The sequence below is a fragment of the Sciurus vulgaris genome (assembly GCF_902686455.1).
Source record: "Sciurus vulgaris genome assembly, chromosome: 3".
Classification (NCBI taxonomy): Eukaryota; Metazoa; Chordata; class Mammalia; order Rodentia; family Sciuridae; genus Sciurus; species Sciurus vulgaris.
Genome location: NC_136463.1, coordinates 186,799,466 through 186,826,645, shown reverse-complemented (window position 1 = coordinate 186,826,645; position 27,180 = coordinate 186,799,466). Strand labels below are relative to the sequence as shown.

Sequence of the window (27,180 nt, the reverse complement as noted above, 5' to 3'; positions counted from 1 at the left end):
CTGTCACTGGGAGCTGGGGCAGGCTGCACCCCACAGGCAGCCATCGGGGCTCCCTTCCAGCACCTGCTCCACGAAACTCTGTAGCACCAGAGGCTCTGAGGCAGAATCCATCTTCTTCCCCGTCCCTCCGCCTCCTGGAGAGGGGTGCCCTCTGACACTCAGGCCCCATGAGGTGGCCATACCCTGCTGTGCCCAGCCTGCTGTGTGCTGCCCTTGGGAGCCAATAGCCTTGAGCTTCTCGCCCTGCGCTTCTCCCCATGTGGCCCAGGACCAGCCCTTGCTGCCGCCTCAGGCCCTGGCCTGGGAGGGTCTGGCCAGCTAGAGGACCCACACAGGGAGCCTCCCCTCTGGACCCAGGTCCTCTGCAGCGCCCTGGGGTGAGTCACCAGCATGGCAGTGGGTGGCTGTGCATGAGCAGCAGGCGAGTCCACGTGGACCACCTTCTGGATGACTCGGGAGGGTGGTCTGCCTGATGGAAGGCCTCTTGCCCATCAAGTCCTGCTCTTTCCAGCTTCCAGCTCCTCCCCCTTCCACAGATGGGAGGTCACCAAAGGAACAGGGCAAGACCTGAGCCTAGGACTGCTGCCAGGCTCAAAAAGAAGGTAGACAGGCTCCGACATGGCTGGGACCAGAAGCAGCAGGGAATCGAGGAACAGGACTCCCAGGTCACTTGGAGCACCAAAGAAGGGAGCAGAAGAGGGGCCTGGGGACTTCAAGGCCGCGGGCCCTTGGATGGCAAGCAGCCTGCCTGCAGGTTCCACGGGGCCCAGGGCTCCTGCAGAGAAGCCTTCGGGCATCCAGTCCTTGCTCAGAGCAGCAGCGCGCCACAACTCAAGAGACCTCTGGTCACAGTGGGACGGAGGCTGGCAGGTATACACCTGCAGGCCTGGCCTGGGCCTGCCTGGCCACCAGGTGGCCCAGAAAAGGAAAGGAAAAGAGGAAGCCATACTTCCCTCACAACCTGCTTTGGAAGGCTTGCCGCAGCCCTGTCACTCAAAGTTAAACATCTCGGCCTCCTTCTCCTTCCAGAAGGCGAAGCTCCGGTCAATGTAGCCACAGATGTCCTCGCTGTTGAAGCTGCCCCGCTGGAAGCCAGATGCCAGGCGCTGTGCCGTCGACTCTGGGCCACTGCTTGGAACAGTGGCGTATGGCAGGGGCCCAAGAGGGGTTAGGCCTGACTTTCGACCAGGCTCTGTGTCCCAGGTAGCACCCTGGCTGGAGCCAAAGAAGCGAGCTTTGATGTCCTCGAAGCCGTCCGTCCAGGCACGTCGGCCAGCCGCCACCTCGTCGGTCACGGCCTTGTGGAAGGCTCGCACAGCCTCCCAGCCGTGGGCGCCCAGATGCTCAAAGACCTCGAAGCACAGCAGGTGGCGCATCTTGCGCTCCTCAGCGGGCAGGTCGCACTCCAGGAGCTGGAAGTAGCCTAGCATGAAGAGGTCCAGTGAGAGACTGCTGTAGGGCACAGGTGCCCCGTCCACGTGGGGCAGGAACTGCTCAGGGGACAGGGGACCGCGGAGCCGCCGGCTCAGCCGCCGCAGCCGCCGGGCCGGCACATGTGCCATGATGGCCTTCCAGTTGCCCAGCAGGTGGGTGATGATGCTCCGCTGCTGCCACAGGTGGCCCAGCTGGGGGCCCTCACTGGGCAGACCGGAGGGTGGCCGCGGGCCCCTGGCCACCTCCGGTCCCCGTGGCCCAGCTCGGCAGGCCTCCAGGGTCCTGCGGGCAGCCGTCTTGAGGGCGGGGGTGTAGGCTGCCTTTTTCCAGTGGCTGAGGAACAGCATGACAATGCGCTCCTTGCGCAGGCCGGCTGCGTCCAGGCTGGGCACGGCGCCCGCCTCCGACGGGGCCTCCTCGCAGCTGATGCCTGAGTCGCTGGCCTCCTCCGTGTCACCTGGCCCTGGTCCCCCTCCCGTTGGGCTGCCTCGGGGCTGCAGGGGAGCTGGCCAGCAGCCTCTCAGGCACTGCCCGGGCTGGGTCACCAATTCACAGGGGCCCAGGCCTGAGGCACAGGGCTGTCCAGGGGCTGACTCAAAGTTGCCACGGAGCACCCGCACAGATACCCCCCATTCCTGGATCTCGCGCTGGGCCTCACTGCAAGGGGGCCTGGCTGGGGCATCCCTGCGGGGCTCCTGCAGGGCCTGGGTGGCCAGCTTCTCCTCGCTCTGCACCAGCCCATTCACACCCTTCAGCAGCAGGGACATGCTGCGCACCAGGCGGCTGATGTGGCTACACCAGAAGGGCAGGGGCTGCCCGCCAGGCACAGCCTCCCCAGTCTCCGCCAAGTCTGTGGGTTCAGCCACCAGGGCTGGGGCCTCATCTTCCTCCAGCCCGGGAGCCCGGGGCAGGAAGTGGCTGTTGACAGTAATGCTGACCAGGGGCTCGGGCAGCAGGGCCTGCAGCTCAGCGGCCAGCCGGCCCAGCTCACTCTCGTACTCCTGGCAACGGCGTCGCAGCTGCAGGTCTGCGATCTGCTTCTCCAGGTACACCAGGTCATCCTCCGTCAGCAGCTCCCCAAAGGGGCCCAGGACGGCCTGATGGGCCTGTGAGTACCGCCAGGCCGCCTGTCCCGTGGGGCCTGGGCTCCCACTGTCCTCCCTGGGCACAGGAAGGGCGAGTAAGCAAGACCACGGCCCACACTGCCTTACCCGGGGGAGAAGGTTTGCTCCTGCTGGTCACAAGTTCCCTGGCACAGCCCAGTTCCCGGACCCCCGATGGACCTCCGTCCAGCCCCTGGCTCTGTTCTGACCTTAGAAAGCAAGCCAGGTGCGGGTCAGCCCAGTCTGCAAGTGCAGCCGACAGGGGCTCGGGATCCCCCAGGGAGCTGCAGGTGCCTCTGCTTGCCCCTCCCGGGTCTTCCTGATCTCTCCCACATGTCAGAGCTCCCTAGACCCTTCCCAACAAACTCAGAGCCTTCTGCGCCTGGACGGCAGGCAGGGCAGACCAGGAGGACAGGCGGCTCCAGTCCCTCTGCTCTGCCCTTCCTTATCCTGCTACCAGGTAAACTTCCACTCTCCTGAGCATCGTCCAGCCACGGGCCCTGCACGGGACTCCCAGCTACTCAGGCGGGACTCAGCACTCAGCCCCTTCAGCCCACCACCCTCCATTTCCGAGTTCTCGACTGTCTGCAGCACCTCGGGCCCAGCCCTCTGGTAGGCCTCAGAGGGGCATCCTGGCTGTGGCCCCTGCACACTGACAGGTAGGATGGGCTGGGCCTGTTAGCGCAGTGCCGTCCTGGGCTCTGTGGCATGCACCTGTGGCAGTACTGAAATGACTGCTGCAGCTGGAGGCAGGGCTTTTGCTTTTACCAGCTGCAGGGGGCTGCCATTATTGAACACTACGCAGCTCTAGACCTGGACACAGTGTTTCAGACAAAACTGGAATCCTCCGCCAGATTCCTGAACTGTCCACATGGCAGCCAAGGGGAGCCTGTTAAAATCTGGGTCAAATCACAGCTCTCTGCTCAGACTCTCAGGGGGCACCAAACCGCCTCCAGGCCCTGCAACATCTGCCCATGTCCCCTCAAGCCTCCTTCCGCCACCACTCCTCACTCACTGTGGTCTAGCAGGCCCCAAGCCTCTCCCTGCTCCTCCCTTGCACCAGCTTTGCCGGCCCCAGGGCCTTGGCACTCGCTGGCTCCTTCTGCCTAGAAGGCCCTTAACCCCGATTTCCACAGGGGTCCTCCCTCCTGGCCCCTGCTCCAGATCACCGCCAAGGGCGCTCAGAGCACCAAGGCAGAGCTCCCCTTGCAGGGCTTGACTCTTTGGCCAAGGAACCGCCGCACCAGCACCACCACGTGCACCTGCCCCGCCTCCTCCCCAGTCTAAGCACCACCACGCGCAGGGCTCGTGCTTCCCGCGGGAACAGTCCGGGCCTGATGGGTTCAAAGAGCAGGAGGGCTGTGGGGGCCTGCTCCGCGCCCCCGCAGAAGCGGAAGCCGAGGCCCCGACGCATGCACGGTGGGGACAGCAGGGTCTCCACCGCCAGCCTGGGGGCGCCGCCCATCTCCCCGCACCCGCGCCGCCCGCCCCTCCGGCCGCACCTGGGCCTCACGAGCGCGGTCTGCGCCCAGGCGCGCCTGTAGCTTCCGCACCATCACCTGCCGCTTCCACTCGGGGATGGGCCGGCCGCGTTCATCCCGCGTGGGCACCAGTCCGTCCAGGTCGCCTGAGGGCACACCGTCCAGCTGCAGCGCAGCCAAGCCATCGGGGGCGTCCTCCACTGCCGGCTCCACCCCCTGGGCAGACAGGAGGGGCCGGTCACACAGGTCCCAGGTGACCCAGGCCTGAGTAAGAGGAGGTCTGCCTGCACCCAGGCACCCCACCTCGGAGGGCAAGGACCCAGCCCCGTGGGGCCCAGGTGGTGCGGGGGGTTTGCTGGCTAAGAACAGCTACCAGAGGGTCCTCCCCTCTCTGCAATGGCTAGAAGAGGTCGCCAGAGCGTGCCATGGGGTGGGCTGCGTGAGGCACACTGGCAACAGCGACTTAACTTGTCAGATGTGCTCTGAGTGCTTAGTGCTCTAAGAGGGCCAGCACCAGGGGGCATCCCCAGTCCCACAGGCTCCCAAGGCCAGGAAAGAGCAGCAGGCAAGGGGAACTGGCAGAGACCCCAAAGAGGGGTGGGTGCCAGGCAGCCTCTCCTGCTGTGGTAGCTGCTTCCAAAGAGGGCACAGGCATCCCCGAGTTCAAAGGTCAGTGTGAGAGGCCTGGGCGGCCGGTCTCTGGATGACAGACCAGGGTTCCTATGCCTTTTATGATGAGATGGCAAGTCACCGCCACCCTGAAATTCCCCTCTCCTCAGAACTCAGGGTGTCCTTAGCCAGCCAGAGTTGCCCCTGGTGGTGGGTCTGGCATCTGCACTTGGAGGAGGGGCCTGGCAACTCTGGGAGGACTCAGCGGCTTAGGTGTGGGTTGACTGGGACACTTGGACCGTAGGATGCTGGGGGCAGGGGACGCACCTCAGGGGCAGCCAGGGCACTGGTGGTGATCTGTGGGGTGGCTGTGCCAGCCATCTGCTCCCTTGGGACAGGCTGATCAGGTTGGTGAGGCCAGGACGGGCTGAGAGTCGCTGCTGCTGAGAAGGGAAGGGAGTCAGAGGGGCTTCCAGAAAGGGTAGGGGCACAGGGAGAAGCACCCCGGCTCAGAGCCCCTGGACCCTCAGAGAGCAATGTGCTTGGAGCTAAGGACCACCAGCCCTGCCAAAAATGCCCCTGGGTCCTGGGCACACTTGGTCATTGCTGGGCTTCTCAGTGGGACCTCAATGGGGCATGAGGCATGGAGGCCAAATGACCTGATGCAACCCTGCCAGACCCCAGAGCTCCCTCTTACTGTCCCCAGTGCCCCTCCCCACTACAACACACACCAGTGCCCCAGCCCAGGGTTAACAACCATCTGCACCGGGGCCTGGGCAGACACATGCACACAGATACACAGACACAAGCAGACACACAGACACGCACATATTCTCTCCCACGTGTGGGCACATGGCTGCAACAGCCCCCCACCCCCTCCAAGGTCCCGAGCAAGGGGCAGGTCCTCCACACAGGCCTGGTCGGTCCTGCCGAGTGCATACTCACAGGCGGGGCTCCTGAGCCCCGAGCTCCCGCTTATTCTGTCCTCCGAGGAGCGCCTCGCAGCTGACAGTGGAGGAGGTGGGAATGGAGGAGGTGGGGGCGTCATCAGCACTGGCACCTGGGGTGGATAGGCCTGATTGGCGGAGGCTCAGGTGGCCTTGACTTGCACTCATCCAGCTCTGCCCAGCAGACCTGGGGCATCCAGTGGGCAAGCCTGGGGCCTTCCTGGGGCCTCTGCGTCTCAGAGAAGGGCTCAGAGAGCATACAGGAGAGAGGGCCAGGACCCTGTCCCTCCACATCTCTCCCCCTGCTCCATGCCGGGTGACCATACTCCCCAAACACCCCTGAGCTCTGGTCTGGGGGCTGTGGCTCACTGTGCCCTCCACCTCAACTGCCCAGGTGATACAGGTGACCTTGTATCTCACGGGCCAGCTCACAGGCTCCCCATAGAGCAGCTTACCTTGGGGGTTCGAGCACCAGGTTAGGGCTTGGGTCTAGGCACACACATGAACACCCACCCTGAGGCCCACCTGGACCGTACCCCAACAGGGGCTGTTGCTGTCTCAGAGCAACACAGATGTCTCAGAGATGGCAAGGGTGCGGGAAGGGCAGTAGGCCGGGAGGGGTCTCTGCTGTGCCCACCAGCCCATCTCCAGGCAATGAGACCGGTGCTTGGCGTGCAGGCTGCATTGCGTGGTGGCCAGTGGAGCCTGACTCCAACTCCAGTTCTTGGCCCAGTGTCCAGCTGTCCTTGCAGGAAACCTGGCCTGGGGTGGGCACCATACCTCCCCCGTGTCCTCCTAGGACCTCAAACCAGGCTTGCTGCCTTTTGGTTTAAAACGGAGTTGAAGGCTGGCTTGCTCCTGTCTCCCTGCTGGAGGACCTGGGCTGCCTGATGCCTGCCTGCCATGCCATGCACCTGCTCCTGCCTCTGGCTAGCAGGGCTACCTGTGGCACTCCTTGTACACACCCACTCTGACTCAGACCACTTCCCCTTCCTACAGGGGCTAGGGAAGCCAGAGGTAGTTGTCGGAGCTCCCAGGTTGATGCTAGTGAGAGCCCCAAGCAAGACAGAGGACCTGGCTCAGACAGGACGTGTGGCCCTGGGCCAGGGCTGTGTCACAAGCCTGTGACCCACACCACAGCTTGGATTAGCACTCTGCTCTCCCTGCCCTCAAATTCTTAATCTTTTCTGTAGGAAGCTGCCTTTTTTCCACCCACAGCCCCTGCACATGATGTCCCCTGCCTTGCCCAGCAAGCCTTGGCCTCTCTGAGCCTTCCCTTGCTGTGGTCATGGTGGATCTAGTTCTAGCCCTCAAGTCACAAGCCATCTAGAACCCTCAGCCTGCCAGGTCTTGGAGAAGGGAACGCAGCCTGGGACCCTGTCTGCCCAGCCCCACGCACCTTGCTCCTTCCAGGAACTTGTGCAGGGAGCCCAGGAGCCTCCAGACACGTGGCTGGGGAACGTCTGCCAGCCCCCGCCTGGCAGGACCTCAGGAGGAGAAGCTGGGCTGGTGAAGCTGCCGCCCCCAGGAGTAGGAGTGTCACATTAATATTTGAAGGCGGAGGTGTCCGGTGGCTAGGAGAGCTGGGGCTGGTGTGGGATCCCTTACCACAGGGCCTTAACCCTCCGTGGGGCACGGGCTGGGGGTGGACCCTCTGGGGAAATCAGAGGAGGAACTGAAATCCCTGAGCCCTGTGAGAAGAGAGACCACCCAAAGGATCCCCCACCCTACCTCAGTGCCACTCGCGGCTCACAAATGTGGAAACTGCTCAGAGGCACGGGGCTTCCCAAGGTCCCACAGCTGAGTGCCACTGAAGAGCCAGCCTTTGTTCCTGCAGGCTAAGAGCTCCGTAGGTGGAGAAGTTCTGGCAGCGCAGGAAGAGGCAGGGGCCAGCTCGGGAGGGACAGACGGCACCAGGGGTCTCTCGCTGTCCCCCCACAAATGCAAAGCCTTGGCTGCTCTCCTCTGCACCTCTCAGCCCAGAGGGACAGGAGCAGGTGGCTTACTGCCTGCTCTCAAATGGCGGTGGTGGTGGCGGGGAGTCCTGGGCACAGGCGTCCTCAGCTAAGTCTTTGTGGGCACAGAGGCTGCTTCCCTGGGGTCTGCGGGGGGGCAAGGGGACCCTGCTGTCAGTGGAGAGAGGCAAGAAAGCACCTTCCTTACCTCACCCACAGAAGTGCGAGGGCTTCAGCTTGGCTGGCAGCAGCCCTTCCTGCTGGGAGGATGGAGAATGAACATTGGCCTGGTCAGGGGACTGAACTCTGGCTTCAGAGTGTCCCCCACAGCCTGGGGACTGCGAGTACTTGGGCTGAACCCTATTGCACTCCTCACCACCAGGAAGCCCTAGAAAGTCACCCAGAGCTTGTGTCACCTGTGAGTCAGCCAGGAAGATGAGGACCTCAGGGGCACCTGGCAGGGGCCTGATCCATTGACCTTCCTGTGTCTTCACAGTGCTCTGAACAGCGGCTCAGGTGAAGTCGGCTGTGCAGTCCCCAGGCGCTGAGTGTCACCACACCCCTGCCCCTCTTTAAATTTGAGAAAATTCACAACGATGGGAAGGAGGATCAAAGGTCAGGATCATCCTTTAGGGTCCTGAAAGTTGGGCGTATGCTGCCCTGAGTCCCAGCATTAAACGCTTGTCCTGAGGTTGGGGTCGCCCTGGCCCCAGGCCCTGCACCTCTCTCCTGGGTTTCTGTGAGGACAGGGACCGCTAAGCCGGCCATGCATTATACATGGAGGGCAGTGTGGCCAGCTGGGTTACAGGCTTGTAATGCCACCCGGGCCGAGAAAATCATGACCTGCAGATGTGTGCTGGACACCAGTCGCCACAGCTGAGATTCCATTACTGGCCGGGCAGCCAGGCTCCACTTTTCCCTGGGACAAAACACTGCTCAGGGGAGCCTCTTACCCTCCCTGCACCTCCGTCTCCCCATCTGTAGAATGAAGGGTTCTGAGCCTTCTGAACCTGGGCAGGTTGGCTTGTGTCAAGGCCACACAGCAGAGATAAGCACGGCCTCTGCCCTCCAAAAAGTCTTGAGCTCCATTTCACAGTGAGGAACTCAAGGCTCAGAGACGCTCAGAATCTGGAGTGGCACATGCCCAGGAAGAGCCAGGTCTAGCCCTGAGGGGAGTGAGCCCAGAGGGAGAGAGCTGGATGGCTCAGATCCCACAGAGGCACTAGGCTCTGCTTCCAGCTTGTGGAGGCCACACTCGCTGTCCAGATCGTGCCTGACTGCAGCTGCCTGGAAGGAATGACCCTCTGGCTCCCACAACCAGACTGCCCAACCAAGCGGGTGGGGACGGGCGCAGGGGCCTGCGTCCTTGGCTCCTCTGGCCTCTGCCCATCCAGGTGAGTGAGAATCAACCCCACTGTGCAGAGGGTATTCCCGAGTGCCACATGCCAGCCTCACAGAAGGGGCCTGAAGGGGGCGTCTCCACAGGGCAGGTCTCGGCACTGACAGGCAGTCTCCCCCCACGCTGCCTCTCTTGGAGCCTGAGAGTCCTCTGGGAGGCAGATTAGGGCTGCTGCCTCAAGGGAAATGATGGATTTCACCACCTCCTCCTGGCGAGCAGGGAGCGGGGGCAGGCGACCTCTGCATATTGCGTTTCCATCAATATTGCATCAGGCACAGCTCCCCGCCCCGCAGCTGCTGGTCTGCCCGACCCCCACTAAGTGGAGATGGCACCTGCCAAGGTGAAGTTGGAGTCCTGGGGGATAGCCCCAGCCTGTGGCAGAACCTGGCAGCCCCTGCTGTCGCCCAGCGCTCCCTGAGGGAGGAGCAGGGACAGAGCTCCAGGAGGCAGCGTGAGCTCCAGACGTCTCTGCTGCACGCCAAAGAGCCTTCGAGGCCACAGGTCTTGGAGTGCAGAAGCCAGGCAGTGTGGGCAGGAAGGGGCTGCAGGTGAATGCTCCTGATGTGGCCCTGTCCTCCAGCTCCACGATGGGGTGTTTAGGGGCTTAGGGGCTCCGGGCACTGTTGCCCCCAGTGGGTGGGGAGATGCTGCTTTGAATCCCGTGGTGCAGCCAGGATCAAAAGACACCCCTAGGAAACCTGGGAGGGCCGGTGTGCCAGGGGCCAGGCTGTCAGGACAGCAGCAGGACCCTTCCCCCGAGCAGTGGGACAGTGTGCCTAGGGGAAGGGTTGGCCAGTGTGCAGAGGGGCCTGCGGCTGGAAGGCTGAGATCTTTTGGACAGAGATCTCAGGCCATGGGCTCCACAGAGTGGCAGGGGTGGGGACAGGGGCAGGAAACTGCCCTTTACAGCAGATGCTATGGAGGGTGGGGGGCACAGCCATGTGGCCGCCCTCCCTACCCCCTAATTTCAACTGTCATCCAGGTGGGTGGGGGCCGAGCCCAGGGAGGTGCAGAAGCCAGGGCAGATCACCAAGGCTGGAGTCCCCTGGGCCTGTCCACTCCCCAGAACCCAGCTGAGCTCCTGACTCCTCCAACCCCTGCCAGAAAGTGGACCTTCTCTAAACAACAGCCAGTAGACCTTCAGCCCCCAATTATCTCATCAGTATCTGAATTCTGGTTTCTGGAACTGCTACCTCAGATCGAACCAGGCACGCGCCCCTGCGGTGTGCCCAGCTGCTGAGTGCAGCAGGCAGGGCGGGTTTCAGGTGGCGGCCATCTGCAGGCCTGGGGCAGGGGGCACTGCCTCAGTTGATCCTGGATGTTCTGAGGCAATGCCACAAGGGACAAGGAGGCACAGAAGCCTCTTGATGAGACCCTGTTAAGGGACCTCAGGTCCCTTCTCTGAAAATGGGGCAGATGACCCTGGGCACTTTCCTGAAGTGGTGGCCATGACAGAAAGCTGGCAGGTTGGGGCTCGTTCCTCATGGTCTCTGCCTAGGCCTGGACAGGGGTTTCTGGGGAAGAGCCTGTGGCTCCGGGCTGATGGTCCCCAGTCCCCAGCCTACCCCACACCACTGCTCGCAGGTCTCTGCTCCCGCGGAAACTGCTCATTAGCTCATCTGCTCCTCTGTCCTGTCATATGCTGGGGACTGAGCCCAGCAGGGCAGCCAAGGTCCCTGTCCTTGTGAATGGGGAAACTGATTCTGGAAGGTGGTGAGATGGAGAGTCATGCATGGAGCAGGCACTGGGACCTGCTGCTTCTGGGCAGCCTCGGGGTCACCTTGGCTAGGACTTGGGCCCTGGTCCTGCCCTCGGTGTCCCCAGTCCAACAGAGCATCTCCTGAGCAGAGCCCAGGCCATGGGGGCCCCACCTCACAAGCACAGTTTCTGGAGACCACAGGGAAGGCACAGCTTGGCTGAGTTCCAGCTTCTAGCTGAGGCCTGGTCGCTTCACAGCCCCTCTCCCAGCTGACCGTGTCCTGTACCAGGCCCTTGTCCTGCCAACGCCATGGAGCATGAGGTATGTGCAGTGAACATCCCAGGTATGGCCTCAGGAGGCCCAGGCCCACCCACAGGCCTCCAGGACAAATCCCCAGGGACTTACCGGCCAGGCCATCTCCCGCAAATACTGGGCACAGTCCCAATGTCCATGGTACTCTGCCAGGTCTGTGGCCGTGTACCCGTCTTCATCCCGCAGGGAGGGGTCCACATGGTGGGAAAGCAGGGTCTGGCAGCACTGCAGGAGATGGGTGCACCGTGACGGGCCCGCTCCGGGGCCAGCTCACCAACGTGCTACACAGGTGCTAAACGGAGGCAGACCGGGCCACGCCACAGCAGCAGGAGAGCTGCCCCGACCCGAGCTAAGTGCCCTAGACAGCCCTAGATGGCGGGCAGCAGTCACCCCTCCCAGGGCATGAGAGGACTCTGAGGTGCAGAGGCCAGCTCTGCTGGGGCACTGCTGGGAGCAGGCAGGAGCTGGACCCAAGCCAGGCGGCCAGCCCGGACTTAGCCCAAAGCTACGGGGCCCCAGGCCGAGGTGCAGATGGGGTTTCATTTTTACAGCCAACCTTCAGAGCTGTGTCTATGTGTACATAAAGACCCCGGGGCTCAGGAGCTCAGCACCCATGTTGTCGGCTCAGACAGCGCCTTCCTGGAGGCGAGGAAGGCACCTTCCCCAGGTGATCTCGCACTTGCCAGGCCCCTCGTCTAGCCCCAAGCCCTGGCCAGTTCCTCCAGTGCCAACCTTGACCCTCAGGCTCAGAGAAGGGCTCAGGGAGGAACCAAGGTCATGCCACCTCACCCAGCCAGCCCAGGGGCCTGGGCCTGCATCTCCCTGGGGCTCCCACAAGGGGCACTAGAAGAAGGGGAGGGAGGAAGGGGGTCTGTAGGAACAGAGGGCTAGAGGAAATGTGGGCTTGTGAAGGACTTAGATGGGGGCAGAAGTGGGGGCTTCAAGAAATAGTTGTCATTGAGTATGTCCATATTTATTCTGCAGGAATCTAGCCTCTTTGTGTATGCAAGAGATGCGGAAAGCCACTTGAATTGGTTGAACGTTTTGGTTTCCTACTGTGTGCCCTTAACCTGGCATCTGTTCTGTGACTGAAAAGGTGAGACTCAAAGGAACTGCTCCTCTGGGGACCGCAGGGCCTCCCTGTGAGCCACAACTGGGGGCACCTCCCAGAGGTGGGCCCATGGAGTGCAGGCCTGTGGGCGCGCTGGGCTAGGAGTAAATGCCGACATTACGGTGGGCATAAAGGGTGGCCTGGCAGGAGGGTCAGTGGGACTGACTCCTCTTGGCTCTACCACTTGTGGGTTAGCGAAAGGGGGCTGAATACTGGGCCTCCGACACCACCAGTCTCCCTGGCCCCACCTGCCAATGGCAGCCAACCAGTCACTGAGGACCACCGAGGTGCCAGGGAGAAAGCCTCCTCCCCAAGACCTTAAGCTGTGCTGGCCCTGCCCCTCCTACCTGAGTGCAGAAGCTGTGAGGAAGGCTGGGTGTGAGCAGAGGAGGTAGGCAGGCTCGGTGGGAAGAGCTTGGCCCCCGTGGCCCTGCCTTTCCACAAGAGCAACGCAGGATCCGGGAGCCTCTGCAGACTCCCCACCAGCAAGAACAGGGGATGGCCCGAGTCCAGGTTCTGATCCCACTCTGGGCACACTCCTCAGTGACAGCTGTCCTCCACAGGGCTGTGCGGGCCTCCTGACTCTGGCCAAAGTCAAGCTGGTGTGTGGCTGTGCCGGTGGAGCTTTATTTACGGCCACTGAGATGCTGACCGCATGCTACTCTTATGTGCCATGAAGTGCTCTGTTTGTCCCCCACCATTTAAAAATGTGAGAACTGATTTTTAGCTTGTGGAATCATAGAAAATCAGGCTGTGGGCCAGGATTAGTCAGTAGGGCGGTCTGTCCCCAGCCTGGAGGATTGCTAGGGGCAGGGATGAGAGGATGCCCTGAAGGTTCTCTAGCCTGTGTCCCGATGTGGCCAAGGGAGCAGGAACAGAAAGCTGGCTAACAGATACAATAAGGCCCAACATGCATGAACTACGAATCCCAGGCAAGGAGACAGGATGCAGCCCAGGCATGTCTGAGAGACAATGGCCGATAACCTTATAGTACAGGGCAAACACCAAAGCACAAATTCAAGAATTCCAAAAACCATAAGTGGGATAAACAAATAGCAATCCATCTCTAGGCCTCGTCCAGTGAAAGTGAGGAAAACCGAACCTGAGAAGAGAAAGGATGATCTCAGAAGGGTGATGGCTGGCTGCAGCCTCTGGCAGCAATGCCAGAACCGGAAGGCAAGGAATGGACTTTCGAGGCCCCAAGAGAAAATGATTGGAAATTACCCAGCTACCGCCCTGTACTCAGCAAAGGTGGTCTTCAATATTGGAGAGGAAATAAAGACATCCTGAGACAAACCAAACAAAAGAAAATAGACAGTTGTTCAGCAACAAAGCCACGCTGAAGCGTGACTTCGGGCTGAAGGGAAGTGCTTCCATGGGCAGACCCGTAGGAAGGAAGACGAAAGTGGTGAATTTGTAGGAAAATGCAGACAGGCTGGGGATACAGCTCAGTTGGTAGAGTGCTTGCCTCGACCCTGGGTTCAAATCCCCAGCACCGCAAAAAAAAAAAAAAAAAAAAAAAAAAGAAGAGAAAAGAAAAAGAAAAAGAAAAATGTAGACAAAGACTTTTATTCATTGATTGAATAAAGATGATGATGCCTACAGGTTTTTAAAAGTTGTAGAAATAAGATCCATTAAGGACAGCCACCCCAAATCCATTGGACCTCTCTTCTGGCCTCTGGTGGCATTGGGAGCTGCTGGGGACCAGTGTGTCCCGATCTGGAGTGAGCCGTCCATGCTGGGGCCCTTCCTGTGAGGCCAGGCTCCACGTGAGTGACCTGTCTGATCCTTACAACACACTGGGAGTCTGTCATCACACCAGTTCCAGACCAGGAGATGAGGAAGAAGTGGAAGGGAGCTGCCCGAGGTCACAGTGCCAGGCAGTGGTGCGGCCCCCACCACCCGGGAGCCCCGGAGCCGTGTTCTCCATGGCACCCTGGATGGGGGTAGTCACAGACCCGTGGAGGTGAGTCGGTGCAGGTCCCCAGCCCCTGTCGTGCACCCACCGCTTCTCATACCTGGCGCCCCATTCCAACATGATTCTACAGGTGGTCACATCGACCTGTGCACACAGTTTTAAAATGATTACAGTTCTGCACTGGAAACCAAGACGGATGCATCAGGAGCACCTGAGAAAGAGATGGTCAGACAAGTGGACCCTGGGCATCCTGTTCAGCTCCGTCCACTGCCTCTGAGACACCAACTCTGTAGGTTGTAGAAAACCAAAGCCCTGCACAGGACTCCTGCCCACAGGAAGGCAAGAGAGAAAGTGGACGGCAACCATGAGGTGACCCGTGACTGCCTGTGGCCGGTGGCCCATCGTGAACCCACTCGGCACTCCCAAGGCACAGTCGCTTCAGATCGCAGGTCCTCCTTCTCCAATGAGCTCAGCAGCGATCTTTTCCCTGGGCTCGTTTTGTCATTGAAAGGAATCACCATTCCAATGGCCTTAGCAATTACCCTTTGATGTGCAGAACCAGGGCAGGAGCAGCAGGGGAGGCTCAGCACTACCATTGGATGCGTCTCTTCAGAGGGAAGAGTGAACAAAATACTATGTGCCCTCAACACTGGCGCGGGACCGTTCTTAGGCGAGCCTACAGTACCTTATGCCCTGCTGTGGGGGCACGCCGGGTGCAGGCAGACATGTATTTGAATTTAGGTTCTAAATTTAGGTGATTAAATGTTTTTGAAATAGGTTTTCCACTCAGCTTAGATCCTTGAAAGTAGGGTTTCTACCCTCCCTGCTGAAGGAGCCATCAGGAAGCTGTGTGGGGTATGAGAACTGTCTTCCCTAGGCAGGACTGGCCTGGGGGTCGCTGGCCCCTAACATTCCTGGCCACCACCAGGGGCCAGTAGTGTATCCCAGTCAATGCCACAATCTGAGAGACCCCCAATTTTCAAGACCCAGGCAAAGGGTATCGCCCTGTGAGAAGCACTGACCCCAGTAAGACACTTCTGTCCCCAAGTCTCTGTAAGGTCCGAAGCAAGCGCTGTGACACCTGCCGTGCACATCTGAAGGAGGGAGAGGCAGGGCGAGAACTGCGGGACAGCAAGGACCCCGAAGAGAAGCTGACCCTCAGGGGATTGAGACCTCTGTGGGCCTAGGAGCTCACCACGGCTGGGGGCGTGGGCTCCGAAAGATTCATGAACATCCTTTCCTGAATCTGGTGGGTAGAGACCTGCGGGGGTTACAGCCACATCCCTGAACCTGAGGCAGCTGTGGGCACTTGTCTTCTGGCACTTCATTTAAACCTTATCCTAGACTCTGGGGCCCTGCCCTGCCTCATAGCAGCTTCTGGTTCTGTGACGCCTCCTCTGAATGGCATCAAGTCATCTGATCAGGATCCCACAGCAGCTTCCAGTTGCCTTTTTACACCAGTCGACCCAGTTCCAGGCTCCAAGGCCTCTGCTCCTGGGTCCATCTCCTTCCCCCAGCCCCGCTCTACTTCGTCCCAGCAGCCCCTGCGCTCCCACTCTCTCTACAAAAAGCTGCTGAGCTGAGCTTGCACCTTCCAGTGCTCAGATCTGCTCAGTCATGTCTCTGTGAAGTCATTCTAGAGTTATTTAGCAAACACTGTCCACATTCTCCAAACTGACCCCAAGAAATGACCCTGAACTGTGTGAGGATCCCCTGGGGAGTTTGGAAAGGCCTCCTCAGGCTCCACCTAGCACCCCTGAAGCTGGGACCTCTGGAGGGGGCAGAGCTCTCCAGGAGGCACTCAGCGTCCCATGAGGCCTGTTGGAGCTGGCGGGTTCTGGTGGACTCGCTCTTTGCCTCCCAGCGCCCTGGCCACCTTCAATCTGCCTCCAGATCTCCTGGGGACCTTGTGCCAGGGCACCAATCCAGCAGGTCTAGGAGAGGCCTGAGACTCATTCCTGACACGCTTAGCTGACTTCACACCCTCTGTTACTCACGTGAATACCTCTGAACTGCAGGCACAAAGAAGGAGATGGCCCTTGAGCTGGTTCTTGGCTACTTTTCAGGTTCCTTCCTGGGTATGTGGGGCCTCCGGCAAAGAGCTTTTACAGAGTCCTGTCTAAATACATGATTTGATTGAAAGTGTTCTAGCAAATCAAAGCCACAATGAGGTACAACCTCCTAACTACTGGGGGCTCAGTAATAAACAGGTGAAGTGTGCTGGCAAGTCACAGAGAAACAGAAGCCCTTCTATGGCTCTATGGGATGTGAGATGGCATAGCTGTGTGGAAAGCAGCTTGAAGATCATTCCAAAATGACCACGGGACCAGCAATTCCACACCTCCTGGGTGTACACCCCAAAGAACTGAAAACAGGTGATTTGTTTGACTTCCAGTTTCAAACAATAGATTGCACATGAATATTCATAGCAGTACTATTACCATCAGTCAAAAAGTAGAAGCACCCAACATTCCATCAGATCCCAGTGGCTCGGCTGGGAGGATGGCATGTTCAAGGCCAGCCTCAGCAACTTAGCAAAGCCCTAAGCAACTTAGCAAGACCCTGTCTCAAAATAAAAAGTAAAAAGGGCTGGGGCTGGGGCTGGGATGGTGGCTCAGTGGTACAGCACTTGCCTGGCATGTGTGAGGCACTGGGTTCAACTCTCAGCATCACATATAAATAAATAAATAAATAAATAAATAAATAAATAAATAAATAAATAAATAAATAAAAGGTTGTTGAAAGGTCCATCAACAACTAAAAAAATACATTAAAAAAAGAATAAAAAAAAAAAAAAGACTGGGGGTGTGTCTCAGTGGTTGAGCCCCTGGGTTCAATCCTTAGTGCCAGAGAGAGAGAGGGAGGTGAATGGATAACAAAAAGTACCCCAGTCATACAATAGGGTATTGTTCAGCCCTAAAAGAAAGCTATTTGGACACAGCTACCCAGGGGCAAACCCTGCAGGCTTGCTAAGCGACAGACAGCCAGGCTGGTAGGAGTCTGTTCTTCGGAGACAGCAGGAAACCCACAGGTACTGGAAGCAGAGGAGTGTTGCAGGGCCGGAGGGGAGGCTGCTTCCTGGGCGATGGAGATAGTGGGGACGAGGCAGAGGCAGGCACTGGCTGCACCCGTGTTCATGTGCCTGGTGCCGTGGAACTGTCCCTTTGAATGGTCAGTTCCATGGTGTGGTCTTCACCTCCAACACATATTCAACGCCCCTCCCCAAAAACCTCCGCTTCCCACAAGCCAGACTGCAGAGGAGCCTGGCCTGGCGCACAGAAGGAACGTCCACCTCATTCAGGTGAGGATTTGGGCTGCAGCCGCGGGGACTCTGGAAGCACACACTGCACCAGCGTCAGCATGGCTGAGGGGAATGGGTGATGGGTGATGAGCTTCTAAACCAGAGGCAGACACAGCGACCGGAGGTGTGCCCAGGCTCCACTGCCAGGGTGGTCCCAAGGACTCCCGCCACCCACTCCCCACTGCAGCCCAGCCACAAGCCGCCCTCCTAGGCTTCCCAGGCGCGTAGAAGGAAGGGAAGGAGGAGGAACATCAACAGGAAAGGAGACGGGGTCAAAACCTACCCTGGACACCAGCCACTCTGCTGACTGCGAGTGGACTAAGTGAACAGCTGGTGGGCGGTCTGGCCTGAAGCTCAGAGGCCCGTCACGGAGGCCCAGCACAGCACTGGACAGTAGAGGACGAGAAGGCAGGATTTGGAAGGCCCAGAGTAAAGGATGGAACCAGGTCCACCAGGCAATGAGTAATACCCAGGCAGCCAAGCAAGAGGGAAGAGAGACTGCTGGATAGGCTTCAGAGCACGGAAGGCCGAAGGCCAGGGCTCCAGGGGACATACTCGGATCCACGCCCGGAGATGTCAACACACTGCTCTCAATCGATAGCGGACCCCCCAGACACAAATGCCCATGTTACAGATTTGAAGAACAGCTTTCCAGGTGGACACAGAAGAGTAGCCTTCTGACCCCAGCGCAGCCCCACAGAGAGCGGCAGCAGGGCCGGCTCTGTGGCACAGCACCCGCCCGTCACGTGTGAGGCACTGGTTCCACCTCAGCACCACATAAAATAGATAAATAAGTGAAGGCGTGCGTCCACCTACAACTAGGAAGGGAAGGAAGGCAGTGCATAGCAAACGGAGAGCGGGCGAGCCCTCGTGGCTGCAGATCAAGACGCAGCGGGAGTAAGTTAGAAGATATTCTTAACTGAGCAACTGTGAAACTGTGGGGCGCAGCCAAGCAGGCCTTGGAGGGAAGCCCTGGTCCTTAGCGAGCACACAGAGAGGGAGGACGGTGACAAGAAGGCAGGCCACCAGCCCCGCACTGGGGAGGAGCCAGTGTGCAGCGGCGGACACGGTGGAGGTTGTTTGCAGAACTAGACGCTAACCAGTCTCTGGGTGAGGCTGACTTCGACAGAAAGAAAGACAGGAGTGACCAGCACAGGAACAAAAAGGAGGAAAGCACGGACTGAAGGCAACACACACACACACACACACACGAAAATCCCAGGGTTTTATAATTAAATACAGTGAATTATTTAAAACGTTCTTTCGAAGAAAATGCCAGATCCACGTAGCTTTGCCGGTGAGTTTGACCAGGCATTTAAAGAAGAAACAAGTCTAAGACACCCAGATTTCCCAGGCTAGAGAAAAAGGAAAAAATCCAATGCACAGCGTAACCTTGATACCAAAATCCAACAGGGACAGAAGAGCAAGTGGCATCCCAAGCCGAAACCCTAAAGAAAACGCTGCAAGTCAAACAGCGAGCCTGCTGCAGGAGCGCAGGAGTGACCCGTGCTCCCGCAGCCCCGCTCCTGGTGTGGATCCCAAGGAACCGCAAGTGGGATCCCCAGATGCCCTGCGCCTGGGGCTGGAGGGCTCCTGGCTGGACTCCTGGGCTCCCCTGGGCCATTTCATTTGCAGAAAGATCAGCTGCCTGGGAAACAGATGGACACCAGTGTCCTGGCCACCTTCCCTGACGAGCAGCTGGGTTGTCGCGGCTGCAACCACACAGCAGAGCTCACTCTGAGCCCTTCTTGCTTCAGCTGCCTGAAGGGGACACAAAGCCCTCTGGCAGGCCTGAGTGGAGACCCCGTCCCCCAGCCTCTGAATGGGTCCTCTCCCTCCTCCAGAGTCTTCCCAGGTGGAGGATGGAGGATTCTGCAGGAGCAGGCTTCTCCCCTGCTCTCCAGGCGGGGGCTGCCCTACTTTCTGTCCCTGCCTGTGTAGGGGACAGCTGGCTGTGGAGTGAGAGGAGGCCCAGTGGGTGGAGGGCATGCTGCTGGGAGCCGAGGAAGGACTGGAGGGACGACTGGGGGTCTGACACTGCTGCCACTCAGCAGCCCCAGCCACAGGCTTCAGAATGACGGGAAAGCCCGATGACATCATGGTAGTGAGCAGACCAGACCGGGCTGGACCGTGCCTCTCAGGAACGACGGGGCCAGGAGGGAGCTGGGCTTTGTGCTGGGTGTGGACTTGCCTTGGGGCAAGGGCAGTGCAGCAGGCACCAGTGCCAGGGCGTTGGGACCCCTCCCTGCCATGCTGGGCTCCCCAGGTGGTTTTCTGGAGACCCAGCCATGGGAGGCAGCTGCTTTCAGGGTCCTGGCTACTCAGCCGGATTTGACCGAGGGCTGCCCTGGGCAGGCAGCAGGGGGCTTCTGGACGAGGTGTGGAGGCCAGGGCGCGGGGCCTTGCCTTTGTGCTCTGCCCCTGCCCCTTGGTGTACCCGTGGGCAAGAGCCGAGGACGGCACCTCTGCAGCGGCTCGGAGGACTCGGTGACATGCTTGGCTCGCTGTGCCTCCCAGCCCCAGCTCCTAGCACACACAGTACCTCCATCTGCCCATTCTCTGCTGCGTCGTGGAGGGGCGTCCCACCCCAGGAGTCTCTCGTGATCGGGGCACCCATCAGCAGGAGCCGGTCTAGGATGGGTGTGTGGCCTCCACGAGCTGCAAAGTGCAGCGCGGTGGCCCCCTCGTTATCCCGCGAGGTCAAACCAATGTCTGTGAACGTGACCTGGAGAGGAGAGGTGGGGGAGGGGATGGGCTGGTCAGCAGGGCCGGCCTGGGGCGACCACTGCCAGGGAGGAGGGACATGTGGGCTCAGAGCAGAAGTGGGAGCTGACCTTCAGCCGTGCCTCTTGGGCCAGGGGGCAGCAGTATTTCCCCAGGAAGCCCTGGGCAAAGCTGGCTCATGCCACACGCCCCACGACCCAGGCAGCTTGACGTCCAGGGTGAGGCTGGGGACGGGAATGGTTTTACTTGGAGACTCCTCAGTGCCCGTCCTTAAACTAAACATCATGTCCAGTGAAAAAAGTGCCACATCTGGCCCCTAGGGGACACGTGCTGGTAAAGGAAGCAAGGGAGGAAGGGCGTCATTTGGCAAGGGCAGCACCATGTCCCTCGGGCTTCGAGCCTGAGCCCAGCTCCGGCCCAAGGATGCTGTTGGCCGAGCAGGTGCTGGGGCTCCTCCTGTCACCACCCTGCCTCCAAGCCTGGTGGCACAGTGGGGGCCCAGGCCGGCTGGCAAGCACACGAACGACTTGAGGCCAGGCCTGCTCTGGATCCTCAGCTGCCCCCTGAAAGGGTGTAATGGATTCTGGTCCCCAGCACCAGCCAGGGGCCTCTGGGTGTAGTCCCAGCCGATGGCCACTCCCAGCCCCATCCAGGGTGACACACTGAGTGATGAGCTCGGATGGGAGAGGTCTGCAGGGAAGCTCTGCCTCCTTGAGGCAGTGGCGTCTCCTTCCGCCTTCCTCCTGCCTTGAAAGTGGCCAGCTTCCCAGGAGGGAAGGGCCGAGAGGAGGGCACAGGCCCCTGCTCCTACGGAGTGCCTATAGCCCAGGCATTCCCGGCAGGGCCCACGTTCCAAGTGTTCCTTGAGAAAGGGACCTGAGTGCTGGCTGTCCCAGGGAGCGAGTGTGCGAGGCGGGTCCACCACTTCCCGCCAGGAAAGACCCCAGGGCCCTGGCCACTCCTTACCCAGGACAGGCTGTTCCTACAGTGCCCCCACCGCACCCCACCACTCACAACTGTGGCTGCTTCTCCCCCCACAGCCTGCTGGTCGCACCCATGTGGCAGAGATGGCAGCCCTGAGGCTTGCTGCAGAAGCCCATAGCCCAACCCAGGGGATGGCATGTTTGGGGCCATCGTATGAAGTGAGCAATGGGTGACACCAGCTGGGTCCTGTGGAGGGCTGTACAGCAGAACCGGGCTTCCTGTGGGTGTCACACCCACAGTGAGGCACCAGGACTGCCTCGGGCTGCCGGGAAGACTGGGCCATCCTCCCTCCTTCCTGTTTGTCCACTGTTCAGCACCTGTCTCCCAGCCCTGCTTGCCAGGCACAGGGGATGCAGCGGGTGGACAAAGGCCTGCCCTCCAGGGCTCCTGGGGTGAACCTCCAGTAGGTGGAAGGAGACACCCACCAAGGCAAAGACATCAGATGTCGTCAGGACCAATTCTGAGGACTCGTGGCCCCCTCGTACCAAGCATGAGGGGCAGCTGGAGGAGCAGCCGCAGAGGTGAGGGGTGGGGGACGAGGAGGTGTGGGAGGCGTGGGCGGGGGTCCTGCAGCAGGCTCCGCCAGAGTGGCCTCCTGGAATGCGGCAGGTCAGCTTGGGGGCCCATGCTTCCCCAGCACCCTTGGGAGGGAGCCCCAAAGGCTTCCAGTCCACCCCCAGATCCCCAGGTCCCCAGGCCAGGCTGTCCTGCTGCTGGGTGGGCTGTGCCCTCTCCAGGAAACTGCTTCGGGCCCTGCCCAGCCCAATCTCCTGCTCATCCTCAGCTCTGCCCCTCTGCCACCTTGCCTGTGAGGCCCTCCCCTACTCTTAGACCCCATCAGGTCCTCATGGACTCAGAGGTCCCAGACACCCCTTGCCAGGCTGGTTTTCTGTTGTGGCTGCATGAAGTCCCCAGCCCATCCCTCTGTGCCACAGGTCAGGGCTCTCTTCTAGGAAGGGAAACGGGCCTAGGGCTCAGAGGCAGTGGGCTGAACTCAGGCCAAGGGGCCAGACCAGGCACTGTCTGTGGCACACCCAGGAGGCCCCCGGCTGGATTTGGGTCCCGAAGCCTCTGCAGTCAGCCATGGCGCCTGCATGATGCCCTAAATGCTTTTGTGGTCCCAGTTCCCAGGGGAGTCCCCAGGCCCTGCCCACGCCTTGGACGTCCTCCCCTCTGCCCTGCGCCCCCTTACCAGCCAGACAACCAGCGAGTAGTGGCCGCGGGCGGCAGCAGCATGCAGCGCACTCATGCCATCGAGGGCCCGCAGGTGCACGTCAGCTCCGCAGTCCTTCACCAGGAACTGGGCCAGGTGCAGGTGGCCCTCCTGGCAGGCCAGGTAGAGTGGGGAGGCACCGCTGCATGTCCTCTGGTTCACACTGCTGCAGGGGAGGGAGGTTCAGAGGGAGTGTGGCAGGGGCTTGTGGGGCAGGGCCAGAAAGAGAGGAGGAGGGCCTAGGCCCCTGACTGCCTGTGTCCCCTTCCTCTCCCGTCACCTGTAGGGTTGCAAGATGGGGGGGTGGGGGTTGGCAGGCGCTGGCTCCTGGAAAGCAGCTGAGCCCATTGTCTCCGTGCTGGGGCTCCCCACAGGGGAGAGTCTGTGACTTGGCTACAGCACAATGGGGCCTGAGGCTGGGCAGGCCTGAGGCCTGCTCTTACCTATGAGCTTCCATGGGCGACCATGGTAACCAAGGGCTACCATGAGTAGGACAGGAGTCTTGGGGACCCAGGGTTGGCATCAACATTTGTCCCCAGTAAGGATGGACCAAGCGGCGTCTTAGAATTTGCCTAATCCCACTCTGCCCTTGAATTACTGTGGGGCCAGGCAAGGTCCCTGAGGCCAGCTGCAGGGAGGGCCAGTCCCCTACCAAGGTCAATCCCAACCTCTGGTGATCTTCACCCCTGACCCCTGAACCTCGCCATTACACACTGAGTCCCCACATTCCTTCCAACTGCTGCCCCAGGATTTTGGGGTCCTTCCGCCTGGCTGGGTTTCCCAGGTGGCTGGGCATACCTGTCCCCTCCCCTTCTTTCCTTGCCTTAGGGCAGGTTATAAAATCAGCCATCTTAGACTCGAGTGGCTCACAGTCTCAGGTGGATCCTGAATCCTCAGTTGGCCCCCAGCTGCCCCAAGGCTCTCTTCCGCCCTGAGTGTCTGGTGCCGCAGCATCGCAGCGCTGCAGGTGTGGCAGCTTTGCTGAGCCTCAGAGGGCTGACTGCCCCAAGTACTACGCGTGCCAGGGTCACAGTAGCTGGCAGAGGGCAGGGGACTTGGGTGCGGGACTCCTGGTTCCTCTGCTCTCCCTGTGCCTTTGCCACCCAAGCCTGGGCTCTGTCCCAGGCCCTGCGCAAAATGGATGAGTCTGAGCTACTTGGGATCCACTCCGGAGGGGCACCTCCCTGTGAGCGGCGGAGAGTCCAGTCGCGACCTTCAGCCGGGAGTGAAGGGTATGTGAAGAGCCCCAGGAGCTGACTTCCTTTCCAATAAGGTCCCTGCCAGGACCAGCCTCTGCACCACTCGGCTCCTAGCAAGGTGCACCCAGGACCCTTGGCACCGCCCTGGTCTGGGACCCATGTGTGCCTGCCTGGCCCACGCAGAGGCTCCTTGCCTGGACCGCAGAGCCCAAGGGTGACTTGGAGAGTGCTCCAAAGGGCTGTGTGTGCCCTGGTGCCCTCCTGGAGCAGGGTCTCCAGCCTGGGCTGACAAGCCCAGGAGCAGGCAGGTGGTGAAGCAAGAGGGTCTGGGGCCACCGGCGTGTGCACTCTGCCTGGGTCAGCAACTCTGCCCCTGCAGTCAGGGTCGGATAGGAATTGGGGCCTGACAGGGCGCTCCCAGTTGAGCGTACATGTGGTGATGTGTGTGTGCACACAGGTACACGTGTGTGTGCTAATGTGAAGTCACCCGGCTCAGTTTTGGAAACCGCTTTAAAAGCTGTGCGGGCGGAAGAGGCTCTGGCCAGCCAGGTCGGGCAGTGTGGGTGCTCTGGGGAAGAGCCTGGAAGCAAATTCCAGACTGCCACGTTGTGCACAATGGGACCAGGAACAGAAGCCCTATTCCCAACTGAGCTGTCATGGTTTGTCCCAGAACAAATGTGGGTGCCTGGGAAACCAGATGACTAAACAGAAAGCCCCCAGATGCAGGGGAGCATGGACAGAGGCAGGCTCCTTGGGTGGGAGGGCAGGACACACTGGGTACCCTCTCTCCTGGGCCCATTACCATGACAGCAGTGACCTTCTGTGCAGGGCAAGGATGAGGAAAGGGATTTGCAGCCACTCACTCAGCTGGCCGGTCACCATCATCTACTACCATTTGCTCACATTAACTAGTCACCAGTCCTGGTGGGTGGGCACAGGCCTCTGAGATGACCGTGCTGGCCACCAGCAGGAGAGGGCCCTAGGGTGAGGCAAGGACAGTGTGGAGGCAAATCCAGGCCAACCTGCGGGACCCCACCGCCCTTAGCCTCCCTTCACGTGCCCATGAAGACGCCCAGCTGCTTAGGCCCAGCTGTCCCTCAGCAGGCACTTGCGTTCTGCTCAGGCAAATTGGCTCTTTTCCCTGACCCCACAGAGCCCCGACCCGCCGCTGTGCCGTGGGACAAAGTCCCCTTCTGGGCCAGGCTGAGCTCCCCTTGCACCCTGCTTCTGCTTGCCTCTGGTTCCAGGCTCTCACCTGCGGTGGACAGCCACTAGGAGCTTCAGGCAGGTCAGGTCCCCACTGATGGCAGCGTGGTGCAGTGGCAATGCGCCCTCCAGTGTCTCCAGTGTGGCCTCATGGCCCTCCTGCAACAACCACTCCACCAGCGCTGGGTGTCCAAAGCGGGCAGCCAGGTGCAGCGGGGAGACGCCTGAGGCATCTTGGTCCTACTGAGGCACAGGCAGGGAGCAAGCTGGTGGCAGGTGCCGACTGAACCCAGCTGCTCAGAGCTGGGCGCAACAAGAACTGCCCCACCCAAGCCCTGGCACAAGACCTGCTTTCTCCTGCCTTCCTCCGTCCCCTGCCCTGGTGGGTCTCCCTGCTGGGACTGAGGGGCATCCTGCTCCCAGAAGAGGCAGGGTTCAGAATCAAGTCCAGGTCTTGAGGGTCCACAGCCTGGGATCCCACTTCCAGCCCTTACCTCTTCCTCCTGTCCAGCCCCCTGCTCAAGGTCAGAAAGCCACCTGCCTGCCCAGTGGTGCCTGCTATGAGTGTCCAGGACACCCACCTCTGGGCCTCTGCTCCTCCCTCCCTGCCCAAGGTGTAGGTCTCCAAGGCAAGGAGCCTTTCCACCTCAGGTGTGGTGCATTCTGCAGCCCTGGGCTTCCTGGGGGCCCATGAGCAGAAGTCAATCTGGAAACGGACACAGCTCCTGCCTGCTGCCCTTGGGGTTATCAACTGATGAGAACACGTGCCAAGGCTGGAGCAGACTCAGGTACTTGGAAGAACCCTGAGCCATGCCCTCCTCTCCCAGGTCCAGGAGCCCCCGCCACCATCTCCCACCAGTGGGTGGGGGCGCTAAGGCTTGCTCCCGGGAGCCCAGGCAGTGCTGGTGCACACTCCAAGGCCCTTCGTCTGCACAAAGGAGGGCAGGGCATGCAGGGAAGGGGTGGGGCCCTGGTGGAAGTGCCCTGGACAGGACAGTCCCCGAGTCTTGAGAGCCCTCTCCGCATCACAGCCAATTCAGACTGCCCTCATAGCCTGGGGACGTCGCCAGGGCCCTGAGCGCAGAGCCCAAGTTTCCACTGTGCCTCTTTATGGATCAATTTCTGGACCTTTGGGAAACAGCCCCAGCCACTCATGCCTGATCAGACAGGGATCCTGCACACTGGAGAGCCCTCCCCTGCCAGGCCAAGTGCACCACACGTGGAAGGAGAGCCCTAGAGTTTCCTCTGAGCTGGCACAATTTAGGAGGTGGCCTTGTCTTCAAGGGTTTTCTGCTGTTTTGGGGCATGGGGCAGACAGATCCACCAATTGAGAAACAGCCCAGGGCCATGGAGTAGGGAATCAGGGCCTTCTGGGCTCTCCCTCTAGTGCCACCCAGCAAGGTTCATGGGGATGGGGCTGCCAGGCTGTCCCCTTCCCGCTCACCTGCAGCCCGCAGCCTCCCTCTCGGACCAGCCAGCACAGCTCAGCCAGGCTGCCTGTGGCGGCTGCATCATGCACAGGTGTGGCACCATTGTGGGCCCGCTGGTTACTGGGCAACTTGGCCTGCTGCACCAGGAACTTGACGCAGTCCAGATGGCCCGTTCGGGTGGCATGGTGCACCAGACCAGCCCCCAGAGCATCAGTGATGCCTGGGCCCAGGGCGCCAGTCTCCAGCAGCCGCTCCAAGGTGGCCACATCCCCGTCCTTGGCGGCCGCTATTGCCTGCTGCTCCGCCATCCTCTGGCCCTGGCTCTCGGTGGCAGCTCCTGAACAGGCCCAGTGGGGCTTCCTATTTCAGGTGTGGAGGAGGCTGCCGGCTCTGGTTACCCGATAAGCAGAGCACTGGGCAGATGGGAGGCGGCAGCGGGCTGGGGTAGGCCCTGGGGACCAGCCCTGCCCAAGCCACTCCTGCAGTCCCCAAGGGCCAGGTGCCTGGGGCTGTGGAGCGTGGAGGGCGCAGCGTGGGAGAAGAGCTGCATACGTCAGGCCAGCAGGCAGGCACTGTCCAGCAGAAGGGTAAGTCTGGCCCAGGCCCAGAGGCTGTCCTGCCCAGCAGCCGGAACCTCCTCCTCCTGCCAGGACCTTCCTTTCACCTGCAGTGAGGCATGAGGGAGCTGCACAGGTTTCTCTGCTGGGACGAGTCTCAGCATCTAGAGGTGTTTCCAATTACAGACAACACGGGCTCCTGAGTGCCTGCTCGCCCTGCGAGATCACCTGGGACCTGCAGATTCTCCTGGAAGGGTGATTCGCCCATGGTGTCTGGGATAATTGGTGCCCTTGGGGTTCTAAGTGTCTGTGCCATGCCATCACCCGAGCAGATCCTGCCCTTGGCCCTGATGCTCAGTGTCCAGGTGGTTGCAGGGTGGGAGGGTCTCACAGCCCCTGTCCAGTCTCAGGGGTGGCAGGCCCAATGGTGAGCACTTCTTTCCAGACTGTTCTCATCAAGGGTCTGGACACTCCATGGGTCTTTGTGGGGGGTGAGGACCAGCAAGTTCTCTTCCTGGCAGGGCTGTCAGCAGGCACTGATTGGGGACCTACTTTCTAGAGTTCCTGGAGGGAGGATCCCAAGCTGCATTTCTCAGGC

General features: G+C 60.4%; 1 protein-coding gene across 1 annotated transcript; it reads right to left on the bottom strand.

The window, feature by feature from the left end:
- Positions 1-26,600, bottom strand: ESPNL (espin like). Its single transcript, XM_079133927.1, has 9 exons — positions 26,040-26,600; positions 24,645-24,835; positions 22,170-22,356; positions 19,812-19,994; positions 11,033-11,164; positions 5,573-5,687; positions 4,955-5,067; positions 4,040-4,234; positions 1-2,591 (listed from the first exon to the last, which is right to left on the bottom strand). The coding sequence occupies exons 1-9, from the start codon at positions 26,331-26,333 to the stop codon at positions 990-992; spliced, it is 3,012 nt and encodes a 1,003-aa protein (XP_078990053.1). The 5' UTR covers positions 26,334-26,600; the 3' UTR covers positions 1-989.
- Between the last annotated feature and the right edge of the window lie 580 nt (positions 26,601-27,180).

Excerpts from the sequence above, each read along its gene's own strand:
- ESPNL (XM_079133927.1), bottom strand. The coding sequence starts at position 26,333 with ATGGCGGAGCAGCAGGCAATAGCGGCCGCCAAGGACGGGGATGTGGCC. Across the intron at positions 5,068-5,572 it reads GGGGCTCAGGAGCCCCGCCT|CAGCGACTCTCAGCCCGTCC; the intron begins GTGAGTATGCAC and ends CCTTCTCAGCAG. Across the intron at positions 2,592-4,039 it reads ACCGCGCTCGTGAGGCCCAG|GACAGTGGGAGCCCAGGCCC; the intron begins GTGCGGCCGGAG and ends GTGCCCAGGGAG.